The 19,029-nt window shown below is 47.4% G+C and overlaps 1 protein-coding gene across 1 annotated transcript in view; it reads left to right on the top strand.

The window, feature by feature from the left end:
* Positions 1 to 19,029, top strand: part of FRAS1 (Fraser extracellular matrix complex subunit 1) — a 105,160-nt gene that overhangs the window by 68,012 nt on the left and 18,119 nt on the right. Inside the window, 19 exon segments of the mRNA XM_031504663.2 lie at positions 187 to 448; positions 1,694 to 1,778; positions 3,443 to 3,757; positions 6,570 to 6,723; positions 8,461 to 8,639; positions 9,961 to 10,077; positions 11,881 to 11,995; positions 12,448 to 12,585; positions 12,750 to 12,782; positions 13,402 to 13,533; positions 13,804 to 13,929; positions 14,297 to 14,544; positions 15,702 to 15,850; positions 16,084 to 16,246; positions 16,936 to 17,071; positions 17,365 to 17,561; positions 17,895 to 18,048; positions 18,347 to 18,610; positions 18,726 to 18,914. Of these exon segments, the coding sequence (XP_031360523.2) occupies positions 187 to 448; positions 1,694 to 1,778; positions 3,443 to 3,757; positions 6,570 to 6,723; positions 8,461 to 8,639; positions 9,961 to 10,077; positions 11,881 to 11,995; positions 12,448 to 12,585; positions 12,750 to 12,782; positions 13,402 to 13,533; positions 13,804 to 13,929; positions 14,297 to 14,544; positions 15,702 to 15,850; positions 16,084 to 16,246; positions 16,936 to 17,071; positions 17,365 to 17,561; positions 17,895 to 18,048; positions 18,347 to 18,610; positions 18,726 to 18,914 (3,156 nt within the window).

The following is a 19,029-nucleotide window of genomic DNA, read 5'->3' as shown; positions in this document are numbered from 1 at the left end:
TCAGTTTTGTGATTGAGAAATCAAGGTGGGAAGTGATTTGCCCAAGTTGTGGTGGGGATTGGGATGGATTGCAGTTCACCTGGGTCAGGAATGAACAGAGCACCCAAAAAATAGTGCTGACAGACACGATGCCAACACAGTCCTCGGTGGTTCCTGCAGTGACACTTCTCCCTTCTTTCCCTTCAGCCAGCAGGCATCCCTGGAGCTCCCGAGTGAGCAGCACCCTCAGGGTGGGCATCGGCGGGGTGCAGCCCCTAGAGCTGGCCTTGCTGGGCTGTGATGGTGTCTCGGGGCAGCCGCTGTTCCAGGTGGACAGCATTCCCTCCACCGGCCGGCTGGTGCTGCTGCAGGGCGCGCAGGAGGTGCCGCTGAGCCGCGGCCAGCGCTTCAGCTGCAGGGACGTGCGGGACAGGAGGGTCCGCTTCGTGCACGGCAGAGACGAGCCCAGGTGACTTCAGGGGAAGCTTCTTTCCTGAGCTCTCGCCTCACAAAAAAAATTGCTGTATCTTGAGAATGGGTCTTTCCTTCTTTTTTGGAAGCTTTCCTACAGGGAGGCACACTTCCCACCGTGTGGGAACTAAATCAACTGCCAGTGTACTTAACGCTGTACCGTAACATAATTGGTGCTGCAAAACTTCTCAGGTCACTGTGACTCCAAACTTTCTGTGCTTTTGGGGTGCAGGAGTCTGTCCCATCCTCAGGATACTCATCTGCGAGTTAAAACTGGCATATTAGTCTAATTGTTACTACAGTTTCTTGATATTGTTAGGAAGATGCTCAAGTGATGTCACTGCTGTGCTCTCTGGCGTAGTTTGCCTTCAGCCATTCCTTGTTTGCCTCCAGTGTGACCTCTGTTAGTACCCTGGAATAATTAGTGGTGATTAGTAGCTGGCAAAGCTCACACTGCAAAGGATGTTGCAGGGAAGGACATTTTTCCTGCAGCCAGGCAATAAGCCAGCCACTCTGCCAAATTTCACACTTGATTTGCATCACCATAAAGCCTTGGCACCAGAGTGACGTGGGTGGAGCTGTTCTAAATTTCTGGCTGTATAAATCAGGCAGGTCTTCCATCTAAATCAGATCTGAAGAAGACTTTCAGAGTGTCCTGATGCCAAGTGTTAGCTGGTGTTCACCAGACTTCAGGCATATGTTTCTGTATCCTGCTTTTTTTTTCTTTTTAAGTCTGCCTGGTAGCCACCATGAAATGTCAGCATCTTGTCTTAAAAAACAAAGCTGCTTTATTACTAAAAAATTATTACTCTATTTATTATTTATACCGTTATTTTAAACTCCAAGGTGTTTGGGTGGCATCACTGAAAAGTAAATGGGAAGGAAAATTCCTGGCAAGTCCTGAAGCCAGATAAAGTGAGGCTTTTCTTTAGCAGCAAGTGGCTGGCATTTAGAATTGGCACTTTATCCTGGGGATGCCATCCAATGTGGATAACGTTACTCAAAGGGAGATGAGGTATATTATCACACAGCTAAAGGTGTTTTATTGCCTGTTGTGACTGTTGTGAATCTTCAGGAAAAAATACTATAAAAATGTACTTGAAGAAAAACTTGAGCTAAAGCTTCTGTCACTGAGCCAGTCATTTTTGTTGAATACTTAATGTGATTATCATTACTGAGTCCTGGAAGAGTACTTCATTAATTTATATTATCCTGTATTTTCACTTTTTGGGGACCTATTTAGGAAAGGACAGTTCTCCTTGAAGGTCAGTGACCAACAGTCATTCTCCCACCTTGAGGTGATCAACATTCAAGCCTTCTCAACACAGGTAACAAAGCCTGGAAACAGCCCCAAATTTGGTACTATTTGAAGCCCTGGCTTCTTGCAGGGATAAAAAAGGAGCTGGGCAGAACTTGAGCAGGGGTTCAGATCAGGCAAATTGGGCTTAACTCTCCCTTAGGGGCAGCTGCCAAGAGTCACGTGGAGGAAAGGGACTTGGGGAATTGACTGGAGAGGTTGGCCTGTGTCATTTTGCATGTGTAGGGAGTTGAGCTATGCAATCATGGAGCGATTATCAGTGAGGGCTGAGGAATCCCTACTGCTCCAATTATCCTTTGGATCTGCTGATGCTCCAGTTCAGCCTCTTGCTTCAGGCCGATTGGGCCAGGATTGATCCTGACGGCAGGAGAGCTTTGACACTCAGGTTCACTGCTCTGTTCTGGGACAGCTGGGAGTTAAATCAGCATGAGCTATTTAGAGTGTGTCTCTTAAACTTCTCACCACTTCTGGGCAAGGTGATGGTACTGCCAAGTGTCTGTGTCTCGTGTATTATTGTTATTTAAAGTCTGTGGCACAATACATGGGTCTCACCCCAGGGAGGGTGCAGGCACCTGAACGGGTTCCAGGTTTCCAGGGAGGCTTTACAGCTTGCACTGAGCTTTTTCCAATGTGGAAAGCTCGATCAGAAGTTGTGACTCCTTGGCATATCCTTACAAATAGAGGCCCTGAAGTGCAAAAGAGAATCTGCTACTCATAAGGCCCATTTACAGCCTCAAGAGGGGCACCAAATGACTTGACAGAACTCTTCTAGTGCTGGCTCCTTCCTGCCTACAAGTCTGGCTCAGCCTCCACCCTCCCCATGAGTAATTTATATTCCATATTGGTCATTCCCCTAACTTCTGGAAACTAGAAGTGCTCTAGTTTGTCCTTTAGAATAAGACAAACTGTGGGTTTTGATCCTACCGTGTGTATATTGATTCTGGCTGGTGCTGAGATCTTGGCTCAGCCTAATCTCTCGTTTGCCTCAGTAGGACGTTCACCTAAGTAAGAGCTGCAGTCACTGCCCCAGAATGCATAAGTGAGGTTTAATGATAGGAATTATGGCTGTTGATCCCTAATAACCCTGGGAAGTTGTGCACAGGTGAGGTAGCTCTCTGATAGATGTTCCCAGAGCTTTGACTTTGTCTCTGCAGGAACGCCTCCCTCCCAAGGCAGTGCATTACCCATGGCAAATGATGTTTATTGGGATCAATAGAGACTGCAGATTGAAACTTTTCTTGATGACAAAGAACTGGAGAACTAATTTAAACTAGCAGAAATACTGCCTCTAGCAGGTTTTTGGTATAAGTTAGAAATGAAGTAAATACTGATGATGAAGACGCCCGGTTTTGCTGTCATCTCAAAAGGTTCATGAGGATCAGCTAGAGTCCGATGCTTGCTATATAAATGTCCCAAGTTTTTGCCTTTCCTAAGCCTAATGTGATATGAGAATATTATTTTAATGGGACGAATTCAGTTTAAATGCTAAATATTATTAGATCTGCCCGTTGGGGGAAAAAGGTGTGGAGAGCGATTCTCTGCTGCTAAGAAATAGGAGATTTCCAGGGATGAAGTGGGCTGATGTCCTTATCCCCAAATTTGTAATTCCAGCCTTTGATCATGATCCAATCTCCCAGGCTCAGCAGACACCTCAGAGCCTCTTTTGTGTTCCAGGCGCCGTACGTGTTCAGGAACGAGCCCCTCCTCGTCGGCAGGGGGGGAACCGGGACCATATCGGAGCTGGTGCTCGGTGTGGGGGACAGTGACAACCCCGAGGACGTGGTGCTGATGGCCTTGGAGCCCCCACGGCACGGGAAGCTGCTCGGGCCCCCTGGGGACCCTGCCACCTTCCGCCTGGGTGACCTCGCGGGCGGGCGGCTGCGCTACGCCCACGACGGCTCCGACAGCCGGCAGGACGCGGCTCTTCTGCAAGTGAGCGACGGGTACCACTTCCAGAACATCCTGCTCCACATCAGGATTGCTCCCGAGGTATGTGCTGGCACATAAACCCTGGCAGGCATGCTGAGAGTCTGGAGAAGTGCTGCTTTGTCCCCAAGGTGTCACTAATCCTGAGTAACCAGCCGGAGGAAGTAGTGGATTGGTTGGGTTTTGGAGGTCGCCTGAATTTTTGGTTTGCAACAGTTGTGCAGCTTCAATGATTCAAAGTCCATAGTTATTTGGTAAAAGGTAATAAACTGTAATAAAGCAGAAGGAGAAAAGTCTGAAGATATCTTCATTCCTTACTAATGTGAAAGAGTAGCACAAAGTAGAGCTGTCATTAGGGAATGTCACGGTTTATTTGCTTTTATATAGAGATCTGACACAGGGTCTTGGAGTTCCAGCCCTTGGGAAGGAGCTAGGAGGAGATGACATTGTCCCTCCTTTGCCCTCTCTGCTATATGAGATGTCTTTCACAGCAGCTTGGCAAGGACAGTTTGAAGGGAGCTTTGCAAGCATTCCATGTGGCCCTGGAGCTCTGCACAAGGAGGCACGGATCCCATTTGGACCCTGCAGGTTCCCCTAAAGCCACGGTAGTAATTAATGTTAATTAGTGCTGTGACTCACATAGCAGTCTGGGGATGAAAACAGGATCAGAGGGGCTGTGAAAATGCCTGGACAACACTCTGTGTTATTTGTAACACCTTTTTTCCCCCCACTGTTGATTAAGCAGGTTCTTGTAAATGCCAGTGAGTGTGAATTGCTGAGAGTAGTTTCTTTTATTATCCTGTTTTGTCCTTTCTTGTCTCTCCTTATCATTCCACATTTCTCTGTGCAGCACTTGGCTACAGAGCAGAATGAAGCTGGTGACAGAGGTGAGAGCAGGGCAACTTTTAAGGCTTTTTCCAGTCCCTTTGGTTGCTAATGGCTGTTTTTCCCATCCAGACCCTTTGCTGGAACTGTTGCACTCTGAACAGGGACATGGAAGCCTTTCTTTTCTGAGAGGCCAGGGGGAGCACAGAAAAAAAAAAGACAAAACATGTTTATTTTAGGGGTACCCCAGACTTCTAGAGATGCAGCTAAGGGAGGCCTCCAAGGTATTTATTTGTAAGGCAGCTGACCTTGCCCTGCCTGGGAGCAGGTAGCTGAAAATACTTTTACAAGTTAAAAATATTTTTAAAATAGATTACCAAGCAAAAAGAGCTGTCTCATGAGTCTGTTCTTATTAACAAGCAGCATCAAAGCCATGTGGGAATGGTATCACAACGTGCTGGATGGGTTTGATGTGGCCAGTGAAGGAACATTCAGTCATTTAGTGACCTAAGAGCTGAAGGTTTCCATGTTTATAACAAACCTGCAGTGTAAGTGAAGTACAAATTAAGTGGGCGCACAGCAGACATGCCAAAAAGGAAATCATCCTGTAATGTGGTTCCTTTTCACAAACATCTTTTTAGCTCTCTCTCTCCTGTCTCTGTGGCAGATCCAGAAGACCACAGCAATGAGTCACTTAGCAGTTTGGGGGCTGATTATGTGGAGCAGTGAGGAGGAGGGTGATCCCTTAGATGGAGCAGTCAGGATTTTGACTGATCACACAGTTCAAGGCAAACTGCAGCCACAGCCAGTTTCAAGGTGAATGTGCAGAAATCCAGAATAGAAGTCACATTTTCAGCAGCTGGGGTTATAAGAAAAAGCATGGCATGGAAGAGGTCACAGGGGTTTTGGTGACCTGTCCAACAATGCAAATTAGAGCCAAAAAGGGGCTGATATAATCCTTGAATGCCAGAGTAGTGTTACTGAAATAAAAGGGAACTGTAGTGAAACTATTACTGCAATCCAATGCTGACATTCACATTTCAGGAAGTGTGAAAAATGCCAATTGCTTGTTTTTAGAATTTTTTAAAAGTTTAATAATAATAAAATGGTTATAAAATAGTAATATAATTACAGTAATAAAAATTTAGAGTTAGGACAATTACAAGACCATAAAAAAGAAAGGATTATGGACATCCAGATGTTTTTGGGTGCTAAGCTGCCAAAAACATGTTTTGTGAACAAAGGAATAACGCTTAAAAACCATACACTGTTGCATATTCATACATACTTCATGGTTATGCATACATTCTATTTAAAACAAGAAACTCTGTCTGGTATATGTCAACTGCTTCTTTTAATCCTCACGACGTCTTCGAGTCTGAGCAAGGCCTGAAGAAATTAGCTTCTTCTGATAAGAAAACAATAAATTCCTCTTCTCTGGAAGATTTAGGTGTTCTGTGACTGTTATCTCAGAGCGAGTATCTAATTTCTTTAAAAAAACCCCCACATACATAGTTTCTATTTTAACTACTAAAGCTTCATTTTAACTACAAAACTACATTTACCATACTATTAAAATATTAATACAGCACAACTAATCAATATAACGTAATACATATAGTAAACATCTGCATAGAACCATATAATATGCATATTTCACAGGAAGCGTAAATTAATATTGGACAAAAAAGAAGTTAAAAATAAAAGCCACAGGAATAGTTTGAAGGTTAGGAAGCCCACTGAGTAACTAAAGACTTGGGTGGATGCTCAGAGAGAATGAGGATGGTGATAAAGGACAAAATTATGGAGGAAGGTTTAGGGTCAGCAGCAGGAAATTAGCAATTAGAGGACAAGGTCACTTCTAGAGTCTGGGAATGGGGTCTGAGGGATACAGCAGAAGGGTCCACAATCATTTATTCAAGCAGACAACCAGGGTGGAATGTGTAACGAATTCCAGAATATTCTCCTTGATCCTTTCTTTGCCCTTGAAAGTCCCATTCCAATTACTCAGACTGCAGTCAGCCTTTTCCTGCTGTCCCCCTGCCTGCAGAGTGCCAGGAGCCCCCGGCTGGTGACCAATTCCCTGGTGTGGGTGCCCCAGGGAGGCATGCTGCAGATCTCCAAAACAATCCTGCACGCCGAGCTGCCGGGCGCCCGCGACTCTGACATCACCTACACCATCGCCGAGGAGCAGCCCAGACATGGTAAATCCCCCTGGAGTCCTGCTGCCCCACAGCAGCACCCTTCCATGGTGTTACCTGCACATTTGGGGGAATATTTCCTTAGAATGATAGGCTGGCTGAGTGCTGCTAGCCTCATCATTTTCCACTTCTAATGGCCAGGCAGAGTAACAAAGCACTTTTGCCCTTCCTGATCATCCGTGTTCCTCCAGTGGTGGTGGAATCCTGGTGTATTTACAGCCCTCAGAGAGCAGAATCTTAGTGCCAAAAGATAATCCTCCGCAGTGAATGTCTGCCTTGAGGAGCACAGAGCAGTATCTACCTCTAGAAACTGCTGAGCAGAAGCTTACCTTGAAGAATTCCCTAAATTCTGTGACTTTAGATTTAATTTGTTCCAGAGGAAGGGGTTGCTATTTGGTGGTGATGTTTGGATCTGTAGATAATTCTTGTCCCCAAATTCCTTCTGAGAGGCTCTGAGCTCAGCACTCAGAGCAGTGACTTTCACCAGCAGCCTCATGCTTAGGGAGGATCCTCTAGGCACAGGTTAGGGGGGTGTGGGAAGTTCTGGGATTTCTGACCAAGCTTAAATAGAGAAAAATGGGATGAAGAAGAGGTGTCACATGGAGGGAAATGAAATATGGAAAGACAAGAAAAATGCTCTTTTCTTACTCAGCATCACTACTTTCTTCACAAAAACCATGTCTTCCAATAACATATTTTGCACTTCTAAGAAATGATGCCACATTTAATTTGCTGACCTGGCAAAATTAGAGGATCCCTCTAGCAACATCCATGCTTTTTTTATTTTCTTTTGCTGTGAGCACAGACTGGTTTCCATAACAGCTGCCAGAACCTGATGGAAACAGAGATAATTAGAGTTTTGCAGTTTAGAAGAGGAGTAATTAATTTGTATTCCCCCTTTAGTTTTCTGCAGATGAAGGTCTATCTTCTCATTTTTAATAAGCATTTACATGAAAACAGGAATTTTTCCCTGAGGAGCTTGTCTCCTGCTGCCTAACCCTAACTAAAATTTATAATCCTGTGTTTGTATCACCATAATTATTGCTGCAGTGATTAATTGCAGTAATATAAACAGGTCTGTAGCTGCAGGTGAGAAAGAAGCAGCAGAAGTCAATGATCTCCAAAATTTTATCTAAAATACTGTTTTGCAGAAAGGAAGGGTAAAAATAGCAAAGAGAAATGTGGAAAACTGGTCCTGAATCCAGAAGTGCTTATCTGCCTAACATGGTCTGTGGCTAATGGGAGGGATATTTCTACCTATAGAAAACATAGAATTTGATTTTTTAGATTTTTAGGGGAACTCCCATGAGCAAAACTGTAAGATCTGGAATGTAATTAGGGTACTGATAAAGGAATTTTAGCCCAGAGTTTGATGATCAAATGGAAGTGTGATATTGCATCTTGCTGGATTACTTTTTTTGTTGCTCCAACTTTTCAAGGGTGGTTTGGGGAAATGAAATGGGAGCGCTTCTGATGGATGATTCACATAATCAAGTGATTAATTATCAGTCAGCAGAATTATCAACCCGTTTAATGGAATTAATTAACAAGATATCCCAATGTCACCAGGATGTCTCAATGTCTGCTGATGGCTTTTGGGAGCTCTGCTGGTATTTCTGTCGCTTAACACTGCATGGAAAAAAGCTCTTGAGTGGGTGGGCATTTGCCTTGGCTGCTCCTTAGCTGCAAGGGCACCTCTTGCTCCCTGTGTTCTGCCAAGTTGCTCCTTGCTTTTCCCAGGGGAAGTGGTGCTGCTGGTCCCGATGCCGGCGGACGGCCCGGCGGACTCCTGGCAGCTTTTACCTGACGGAAGAGCGGCCTCACCCACCTCCTCCTTCACCCAGCAGGACATCAGCGACGGCATCGTGTGGTACAGGCACTCGGGGGCTGAAGTGGAGAGTGACTCCTTCCAGTTCCAGGTATTCCTCGTCATTCCGTGTCCTTTCCCTAGAAATACCAGGTGGCAGCGCTCTGAGGTGACTCCGCTGGCGTCCTGTGAGGCTGAGTTTTAGCAACGACACAGTTTTGTGTGTGAATACATACTGGCAAGCACACCACCCTCTCATAAAACCTGTAATATTTACACCAAGTGAAAAACGTTCCAAGTGCCTTTTTAAAAATGGTGTGTTTGGTGAGCCCCAGAGCCACACAGCCCTTGGTTTCTAAGCTAATAATTTAATTTTGGCTTCAGAGCCCTTCGTCTTGCAAACAGGCCAAAAGGTAGAAATACTCCCCAGCAGCTGGGAAACTGAAATAAATCCTCACTCCCCACAGGTTTAAGAGCCATAAAGTTCCTCAGACAGGTCCTTGGTGTTTGCTGGAAGGGTTTCACAGCCTGCCCTAAGTAAGCCTATGTGAACACTGGCAATGCAGTGTTTGTTACATCTGGTTTACAAGGCAGAAGCAATTACTGTAGCACCGCAGAGGCAATTAAGGTAATTTCTAAAGTAATTAACATAAGTGATAATGAGGAATTTGTGAGCATCAGTGTTGAACAAGCTAATCTTTGTCTTAATTGCTGCATTCCTCTTACAGACTATGCATTTTGCATGAGTTGAGTGTTTGGGTTCAGTATCTCAGAGCAGTTGCAATAATTGTACAGAGAGCTCAGAAAGGGAGCTGGGAATACCTGGTCACATCAGGAGACCACAGCACCCCTGTCCAACTCCAAGCCTTGAACTTTGGGTTGGAACATTTTGGGGCCAACATGTTGTTTTCATTGGCTTTAGGATGGAGCAGGTGCAGCAAATGGCTAAAATGACATCGTTCCTTTCATCAGAACTTACATTTTTATGCATTTTCTAAAAATTAAACTTCAGGATGTCCATTCCCGCTCACAAAGTGCTCTGTGGAGTTCCAGAGCACATTGCTATCCCTACTAAAAGATAAAGCAGTAGCTGAGTCTGTCAAAGAAGGGAGCTGTATTTCTTTGGGTGCTTACTTCACCCCAGGATTGCTGGGAACATTTGCAGGCTCTCCTCTAAGGAATGGCTCTGGTACTCTGAGTTTTTGCTAGTTTAATATAATTTGCTTTGTATGTCTTTGCTGCAGGCTTGCAATTAGGAGTTAGATACCCTTGACTTAATTTTTTGGTGCTAGAGTTGACAGTATTTACGAGCCTGTGAAACGCAAGTGCAGCCCATCTTGGAAGTTGTTGGGCTCACAGGGAGCCACTGCCAAGGGAAAGTCTAAAACTGATCTATAATTCACTTACCCATTCCTGTGACCTTTCCTTCCCAGGTGTCCAGCTCTGCCAGTCCACAAACCAGCCTGGAAAGCCACGTGTTCAACGTTGCTGTTCTGCCCCAGACACCCAAGGCCCCTCAGCTTTCCCTCGGCTCCTCTCTGCACATGGCTGTAAGTGATAACACCGCACAGATGGCTGGAGTAGGAATGGGGAAAAAACAGATTAGAAGAGTAACTGGGGTTGTGGAGTGCAGAAAATACCCATGAAAAGCTGAAAAACTCAGTATTAAAAGGGATGAATGTACACACTTGGAAGGAGAGGGGGAAAGAGAAGCAAAATCAATGTTTTATGGAATTTTTAGCCTTTCCTGAGAAGCCAGGAGGAATGGCAAGAGAGAAAAGCTGTGGGTTAGACTGTACTGAATGGGTGTTGCCAGTAGTTCCACTATAAACTTGATCCCAACTCTAGCTCTAGGAATGAGCATTTGGATGAGAGTGGTCTCTCCAAGGTGGTTCCTTCCCTGGCTGCGTTGATTGGAAAGATGGTTGTGGAGTTTCAAGTTGGTTTTGTGGGCTCACAGACTGTGGTGCCTTCCCTGTGTGTCCCCATCACGTGTGGGTGAAGTCCAGCTGTCCCCTCTACTTCTCCTGTTCTGCACACCAGGCACGGGGTCAGGAAAGGCACAGGAAGCAATGGGAGAGGGATTAGTGGGCAGCCCATGGCACAAGAGCCTTGTCAAGGTTTAAAATAGTGGTGGCCTTTCCTGGGTGATAATGAAACATGGTCACACTGCTACTTGGAGGCATTTATCTTCCTGCTCTTGACTTTTTGTTGTTGTCATTATTGACAAAATTGATGGGAGAGATGTCTGGCAGAGCCACACAGCACTGGGTTTTATAGCTAATTACTCCCCACAAAATTCAATAGGGTCATAAAACACCTTTTACCTCACCACCTGCGAGTCCCACCTTTGGGAGAGACAAATAGGCCTTGGAGGCAGAGAGGAAGAAACATAACCTTAAATCTTCCTGTCAGAAAATTGCACTTCTCTGCCCCAGTGTGATCGAGTTCTGTTCATTCATCTTCAGACTCCTTCAGAATGAGACTTCTGAAGCTGAGTGGAAAGCACAATACTTTGAGCCCTCCCATCCCTCTAGTCTTGACTTGGACTTGTGCTGCTGAGAAAGGTCAAGGGAAGGTTGATGACTCTTTTGTTAAACTGGACACAACGTCTATATTGGTTCTTCTTCAATCTAGTTAACCTCCTTTCCCCATATTGGTAACCTTTCATGTTACAAAGCAGGCTATTTAAGTGCCCAAATCCTTAATTTAGCTTGTTCTCTCCCTATTTTGCTCAAGATTATGAAATGAGCTGGATGCTTTTCATACCCAGCTGAGCAGTTTAATTTGTTAATTCTGCAGGATTAAGGTTCGTGAACACATGGAAATTAGCTGGTTTTGGGCACTTAAGTCTCAAGCAGCATTGTAATTCCTTTAATGCCCTGCCTGCCTTTGGTTCATGATAATCTTGTTATGGAAGGATCAGAGCAATTTTAGACAGGTTTAAAACAAAAGGGAAAACTTTGGTTCCTCTATGTTTCAATTGAAAGGCCTGAGCCATTTTCAGTAATTTTCTTTTAAAGGAGAATGCAGTTCAGCCACATCAGACTATATGAGAAAACTACACAGACAGTGAATTATGTGTTCATCCAGGGAGTTCTTGATCAAACTAGGTTTTCCTTTCTCTCTTTTTAATTGCTGTAGGCCAAAGGAGAAACCTGACCACCTGTGAGTGTGGAGGTTGTGCATCTGCAGGGGACAGGGGGTCAGGTTTAGGTTTAAGAACTGGGCCTTTACATTTCAAGACTATCTTATATTTAACTAGAGCAAAGCAAATTCTCTTTCAATGCATTTTTGGGTCAATCTTCCCATGTCTCTGGCCTTGATGCTCATGGTCTGATGTGTTTATTGAGGTGCTGGAGGACCGTGTGACAGTGATTGAGCCCCATCACCTCTCCTTTGTAGACCCGGAGGTTCCCAGTGAGAAAATCCTGTACAACGTGACTGTGCCTCTCCTTCCTGGGCAAGGCAAGTGAACCTGTTGCTGCTGCATTAATTGCCACATTTTCTGAGCACATCTCCTTCCCTCAGAGTATCATTCTGTGGAGGCACCTCTTAATTCATTTGGCCTCTTTCTTTACCTTTTAAACACCTTGTTCCTTAACCCCATTTCTTTGGCTTCTTTAGGAATGTGCTGCAGAGCTCAGACAGTTTTTGCTACTGTCTGAATAATACTGCATGTTGTGTCCCATGGCTTTCTGCTTCCCACCTCTCGAGTGAGAGGTTCTGTGAAGAAATGCCTAAGTGAGGAATCTCTGTTTAGTTTCTCTTGTTCCTAGAGCCCATTGTCCATGCAGTTGCATTCGTGTGACTTCTTCTGGAAGTGGTACTAAGAAGTACCCAGGGAAAGCAAATGAACCTGTGGAATCAGATGGAGTAATTAACCCCTCTTGGTAATGCTGGTGTCTCTGCACCCACAGGAATCGTGGAGCACAAGGACAGGCCTCTGTCCCCAGCCAGGTACTTCACCCAGGCTGACATAAACCATGGCAGGATTGCTTATCGTCCGCCGACCGCCGCTCCTCACCTCAGGGAGATCATGGCCTTCTCCTTCGCAGGTGAGCATCCCAGCACTCCTCGCAGGGCTGAGACACCAGCTGGACTGCTGGTGTTCCTCCTTGCTGAGGAAACTTCGGATTTCCCCAAAATCCTCCAAGTCCACATCAAGGTGTGCTTTCCTGTCCTGACCACAGTCACTCTGTGCTTGTGTTTGTCCCTCCAGGTCTCCCGGAGTCCGTGAGCTTCCGATTCACAGGTATGTCAACCTCTTTTTCTTCCCTGGCCAAAGCAGTTCTCATCCTTCTTTTGCCCTTCCCATTGCCTGTTACTCCTTGGCTTTTGTTGTGCTGCAGGCACACTTGTGGGTGCTCAGTAGGAATTTCTGTAGGAAATGCACGTGCCTGGGGAATATTAATTTGTCTGGTTCCCAGCAGTGTTTTACAGGAGCTGAGCTGCAGCTTGCTAAAGGCATCTTTTTCCAGTGGCTACCTGGAATCAGTCCTAAAAGCCTGATTTATTCCTGTTGTCCTCCCCAGTGTGAACAAGGAGTTTTACGCTCTCATTTTTTTTTAATACAGCGTGGAGACATTTCTGCAATTAAATTGCCACAGATAAGCTGCTTGCTTGTTTAACACATCCTTCTGTTTCCGTGTGCTTTCTGGCTTCCACCAGCGAGGAGAAGTCCGTGTTCTGAGCTAGGGGCAGAGAGAAATGCTCTTGGCCTGTGTGAAGTGTGTGTGTATGTCTACAGTCAAAGGCAGGAGATAAGCCAGCAGTGTGGGATGGTGATTTTTGTACAGACAGGTGAATTTCCCAGATGAAGGGTCCCTGCAAACCCATCCCTGCACTCAGGCATGGTTTCTGTCTGTGCCTAGTGTCTGGTGGGGAGCACACGAGCCCGGAGATGGTGTTTGTCATCCACCTGCTCTCCGCTGAGCAGCAGCCTCCGGTCTTCCAGATCGCAGCTCCCTTCCTGGAGGTCAGCCAGGGGGGCAGAGCCACCATTGGTGAGTGGGGTGCATGGGGCACGGTGTGGGGCTCAGCTCACTGCCAGGAGGCCCAGCTTCACTTGCTCGGGGGTCACTTGAGAGCCACTCTAGGAGAGAATTCCCTGATACAGCCCGAGCATCATCAGGGGACAAACTCTTTCCATGGAACCCGCAGCTCTCGGGCGAGGGCAGCTCCAGAATTATTTACTTTTCTTGCACTGACTGAATTACAGGGTTTTTTTTTTTTTGCTTCATTCACACAAGCTCTACTCTCTTTCCCTGGCACAGGGATCCAGTTGGCTGTAAGTGACACAGATACAGCTCCTGAGGGTCTTTTCTTTGAGCTGGTGAAACCTCCCCATCATGGCATTGTGCTCAAGTACAGCGCAGATGTGCAGGAGCTCATGAGAGCAGGTGAGTGGAGAGTTTCCCTTGGTGCAGGACAGGGATCAGCCTAGCTGGTTTAGGTGAGCAAGAAGAGACAGATGCCCCTGGCAGATCAGGATACATCCATAGGGAAGCCTTATCTAGCTGTGAGCTCAGGAAGCAACTGGGAAGAAAAGGAGAGTTGGTGCCCTCCTTGAGAATCAGGAGGAGTCACTGGAACTGGGAAGGTCAGAGCTTTTCCTCTGCCCTGCCAGCTACTTAATGAATGCCCTCATAACTTAGAGCCCTGGCAGGATGGGATTAAATGCCAGTTTAGTTCTTGATTAAGGTCATTTGAGTTGGATTCCTGCTCTGAGCAGAGTCTTTCTGACTCGTATATCTGCTCCCTGGGCAGGTGACAGCTTCACCTACGAGGATGTCACCCGGAATGCTCTGCAGTACGTGCACGATGGCTCAGCAGCAGCAGAGGACAGCATGGAAATCTCTGTCACCGACGGTGTCACCACAGTCACCACGGTGCTGAGGGTGGATGTGTCCCAGCTGGACACCCATGGCCCACAGCTGGCCCCAGGCTGCTTGCTGGCTGTCACTGTGGCCAGCAAAAGCTCTGTGACCCTCTCCCGACAGCACCTCGCATACACGGTGGGTTTTCATCTGCTCCTAAGCCCAGGGAATGCTGCCAAGCTCCATTTCCTTATCCCCCACACATCCCTCTGCTGTCAGCATGGATTCTGGGTAGAGAGCTCAAGTTTTGGCTGCTGCCAAAAAGGGATAACAGACTCTTTCATCCCACAGGGATTTAAGGTTATCCCCATTTGACAGATGTGAACTGCCACGCTGAACATGAGAACCTAGTTAATCCCAGATTTTTCTATCAGACTTGCTAATAAAGCACATGGATTTGCTAAGTGTTAATCTCTTGATAATTTTAGCCTCCTCACCCACCTTTTTCTGGGGAGATTGGAAGGGAGAAGGAGTAAACAACCCCAAGATGCTGCAGAGCTTGGTGGATTGAGTTGGTCCCAGGGCTTGTGTGCTGTGCAAGTTATCCTGCTGGTGACATTCCCAAAAAAGCTCTGTACTCCTTGATGATGATGTAGCAACCTCCTGAGGGAGGAGAGGTCGCAGTACAGGAGTGAGGCTGGAGAGTCCTGAGTGAGAGAGGCTGGCTGTCAGAGAGATGATTGGGAATTTTTTTTTTTTTTTCCCCTAAGGAATCAGTCTGGATGCAGGTCTGGAATCTGTCCTGTCCTCCTCTTAAGGTGGAAGGCTGATGAGGGAGATGCTCAGGTTTAATCTGAATAAGAGCAGAGATAGGGAAAAGAAGATTTCACTCCTGACCCATATGCTCAGGATGTGTTGATTTCTGCTCTGGGTCTTATTTTTCAACCACCTAACAAAACTTTTCTAAGAAAGATGACATCTGAGTCACAGTGTGCTTGTACTTAATGTGGTTGAAAAGAGACAAAATCAGTTTTTAATTCACTGTGAAGTACTTTGAAAATGAAAATACCAGGTTTATGTCTGGGAGACTGTGTTAATGTGATACAATGACATAGAGAAAACCTTGCTGAGCTGAGAGAAAATGAAAATACGTTTTGTGCTATGTTTTGAAAATGTCATCCCTCTTGTGACTCTCTTACCATCAGTAGAGCTTCATTTAATATTCATCTGTGGCTTTGACCCAGCTAGGCAGGTATAATGCCCTATAAAACACTTATTCTTCCTTCTATTTTTAGTGGAACAAAGCAATGCCTAATTTTGCTCTGTTTTCATTTGGTTTGTTTCTTCACGCTTAGGACAACAACTCTCCCGACTCAGAGATCAGAATCCAGCTGATATCTCTGCCAGCCTATGGAACCCTCCTAAGGATGTCAGGCTCCCACAGTGAAGAACTTTCCAAGGTTTACAATTTCACCATGGAAGACATCAACAGCCAGAGGATCAGGTAGCAAAGAGCACTATTCTCCTTCAAGCCATACCACTTAAAAGCTCAGTGGACTTTTCCCCAGGGATCTCTGGGCTACTTAAAAGAATTCAGGGAATGAATGTGAAGGAGAGTTGGGAACAGAGGCACCACCTCTCTTCCAAGAGGACTGCCTCTCCTCTAACTGCAGGGATGGGATGGATCTGCCTGGGGCTCAGTGAGACTCCCTGACTCCCCGTGTCCTGATCCCACAGCTACTCCACCACATTTGAGACCAGCAATCAGCCCATGACTGACATCTTCCACTTCTCTGTGCTGGATGCCGACAACAACCGGCTGGACAGGCAGATGTTCACTGTCACCATCACCTCTGCCCCGGCCCTGCCTGCCCTCATCGCCTTCGCTGACCATGTCACCGTGAGTGGCGGGGGACAGGGACAGTGATGGCTTAGATGGGAGCAGCTGGACAGTTTTCCTGGGCTGGGGGGAAGTCACTGAATAAAACATACTGTTACTTGTGCCACGCAAAGGGTGAACAAACCACCTGGAGGCCGGAGGAGGCTGATAGTCCATCTGCATCCCCGAACCTCATCTGTTTATATCTCTTCCAGTCAGGAGCTGCTTGTCCCTAGGATGTCTTCTTGATATCAGTGGGGCAAGTCAGATTTATCACTACTCAATGTTTCATCCCTAATTTCACCAGTGTGTGTGTAAGAGATGAGCAGAAGACAAGTCTGAAGACACCTGGTGCTTTGGGCTGACACAGAGCATTTCACACACCTTATAAAAGCCTTTGGAAGTTATCTCCCTTCTTTCTAGCTGTTCATTCCCCCTCCCTTGCCTTCAAAAGGCAAGAAATGCAGGTCTTGCCTTCCAAGAGGTCACCATGACTCTGCCAGTTCCCTTCCTGCCCTGATAAAGAACTCACAGGCTCCTCTTGGAGGCCAGGCAGGCTTTGTTCTTCCCATCCCGCCTCACCTCCCTGCCAAATTCCTGATTAGCAGACCTAGGGAAGGGTGGGACAGCGCTCCAGAGCCTGGGCAAGCCTCTTCCATGGAGGCAGCCTCGTTCAGTAAGGATTTGTGTTGTCTGTTGTTGCTCCCCAGGTGGATGAGGGGGGCAGGGTCCCACTGCTGGCTCATCACCACTTCACTGCTGACTATGATACTGCTGCCAAGGAGGACCTGAGGGTCACCGTGGTCACTCTGCCTGTGTATGGCTACATCGAGAACACCAGGACAGGTAAACTGCTGGGCTCTCCCTTCTTCCTCCTTGCTGCTTTGTGCTCCTAACAGGATCACATCTGTCATATCCCATGGAGGGGACAGCAGCTAAAACTGCAGCTTCCCCAGTGCCCACTCCAGCAGATGTTGCCTCCCTCAAAGGCCCCAAGATGTGAGAAGCCGAGTTGTAGAAAGGAGCATCCCCCTTCTGCAGCCTTCACAATGTGCTTTTCTTCCCCCCATCCTGCTGGCTTTATGTTGAGTTTATCAGCCACTTGAGCATCCTTTCACCAGTGATATTCTGGTTTGCAGGTGAGAGCTTTGGCCCGCAGAGTGAAGCTGTGGGAACCACAGACGCATCCTTTTCCCTCCAAGATGTCCTGGAGAAGAGCATTTACTATTTCCAGAGTGTCCATGAAAGCATTGAGCCCACAAGTGATGTATTCAGCTTCTATGTGAGTGACGGCTTCAGCCAGTCAGAGGTGCAGAGCATCAACATCACAATCCAGGTATGCTGGCTGCCAGAGTCCTCTCACAAACACTTTTCAAGGCTTTACTCCTTCCTTTTCAGTATGTGGGAAGAGAGATTCAAGGGAGATTGCTTCCCCTAGCACAGGCACATAATTTACCTGTGATGCCCCAAGACAGTTGTGCACTGTAGCCTCTTCCTCAGGCTTACTGTTTTGGTGTCTCCTCTCTCTTGGAAGCAGCCATGGGGCCGGACAGATTTGGAGGGACTGGTGATGCCAGCACCAGTGCTGTCATTTGGGAGCTTGTGTTTCATTCAGGTGGGTCTTTGCCTGCGTTCATGTTCCTTTTTCTGGCTGTGTGCCTTTGTGCAGCGGCAGAACGATGAGCCCCCCCGGATGGTGCTGGAGCCTGTGCGGGTGCAGGGGGGCTCAGCCGTGGTTGTTACCAACGCCTCCCTCAGCCTGCAGGACTTGGACACCCAGAGCAGCGAGCTGGTCATCGTGGTCAGCCAAAGCCCTGAGCATGGTACGTCCTGACAGGCCGAGGGACAGGGAGTCTGTCTGTGTGAAAGAGCCCCTGCTGTGAGAGGGGAGCCTGGCATGTGGGATAAAGCACAGTTCGGACCAGGACTGTGCTTGAGGCACAGTGTTCTGGGCGAGCTGTCCCTTGCTCTTTGCAGGTGTTTCCCTGGGGAGTTCCCTGGCATGTTCCCCCAGTCCCTGCTGGCAGGTGGCATCTCCCTGCAGTCCCATGCCAGGCAGGGTGTCAGGTGAAGGAAGGCTCTGTCCCCAGCAGGCTGTGCTGATCCCTGTGTGGTTTGCAGGCCAGCTCCGCAGAAGGCAGAGCGCGGCGGAGGCCCTGGAGCAGGGCCGGGTGCTGTCCAGGGGCTCCTCCTTCACCTACCAGGACGTCCTGGACGAGCTGATCGTTTACACTCGGAGCGGGGCCGCAGCACAGACGGACGAGTTCAGCTTCTCCCTCACGGATGGGCTCCACACACAGGCAGGGAGGCTGGAATTCTCCATGGAGCTGCCCAGGAAGCAGCTACCCACGGTAGCTGTCAACAGGGACCTGCAGCTCCCAGCTGGTACGGGGACAGGGATGAGAGTGGCATTGCTGGGTGCTGCTGGATGGGCCAGCCTAAAGCAGTCACTTGGCCGGGCTGGCTGAAGCTGATTGTGGGTTTGCTTTCCCTGGGGCAGGCTCTGCAGCTCGGCTCACAGCTCAGCACCTGAAAGCAGCAGCTGGACCTTCAGGGGACACGGCCATCAGATTTGTCCTGAGGAGGGACCCCAGCAAGGGCCAGCTGCAGCTGACCACAGCTGATAGTCCAGTCCAGATCTCTGCCAAAGGACCCCTGAGAAGTTTCACCCAGGCTGATATAAACAAAGGTGAGAGTGCTGGATTTCAGTAGTCACAGCAAGTATATAAACCAAGGCTGGTTCAAGGTAGTCCTGTGAGGAGCAGGGACTTGGACCTGATGATCTTTATGGGTCCCTTCCAGTT

This window comes from Lonchura striata, chromosome 4 (genome assembly GCF_046129695.1).
Source record: "Lonchura striata isolate bLonStr1 chromosome 4, bLonStr1.mat, whole genome shotgun sequence".
NCBI classification, from domain to species: Eukaryota; Metazoa; Chordata; class Aves; order Passeriformes; family Estrildidae; genus Lonchura; species Lonchura striata.
Note: the sequence above shows the minus strand (reverse complement) of the source record. Positions and strands in the feature narration are given on the sequence as shown.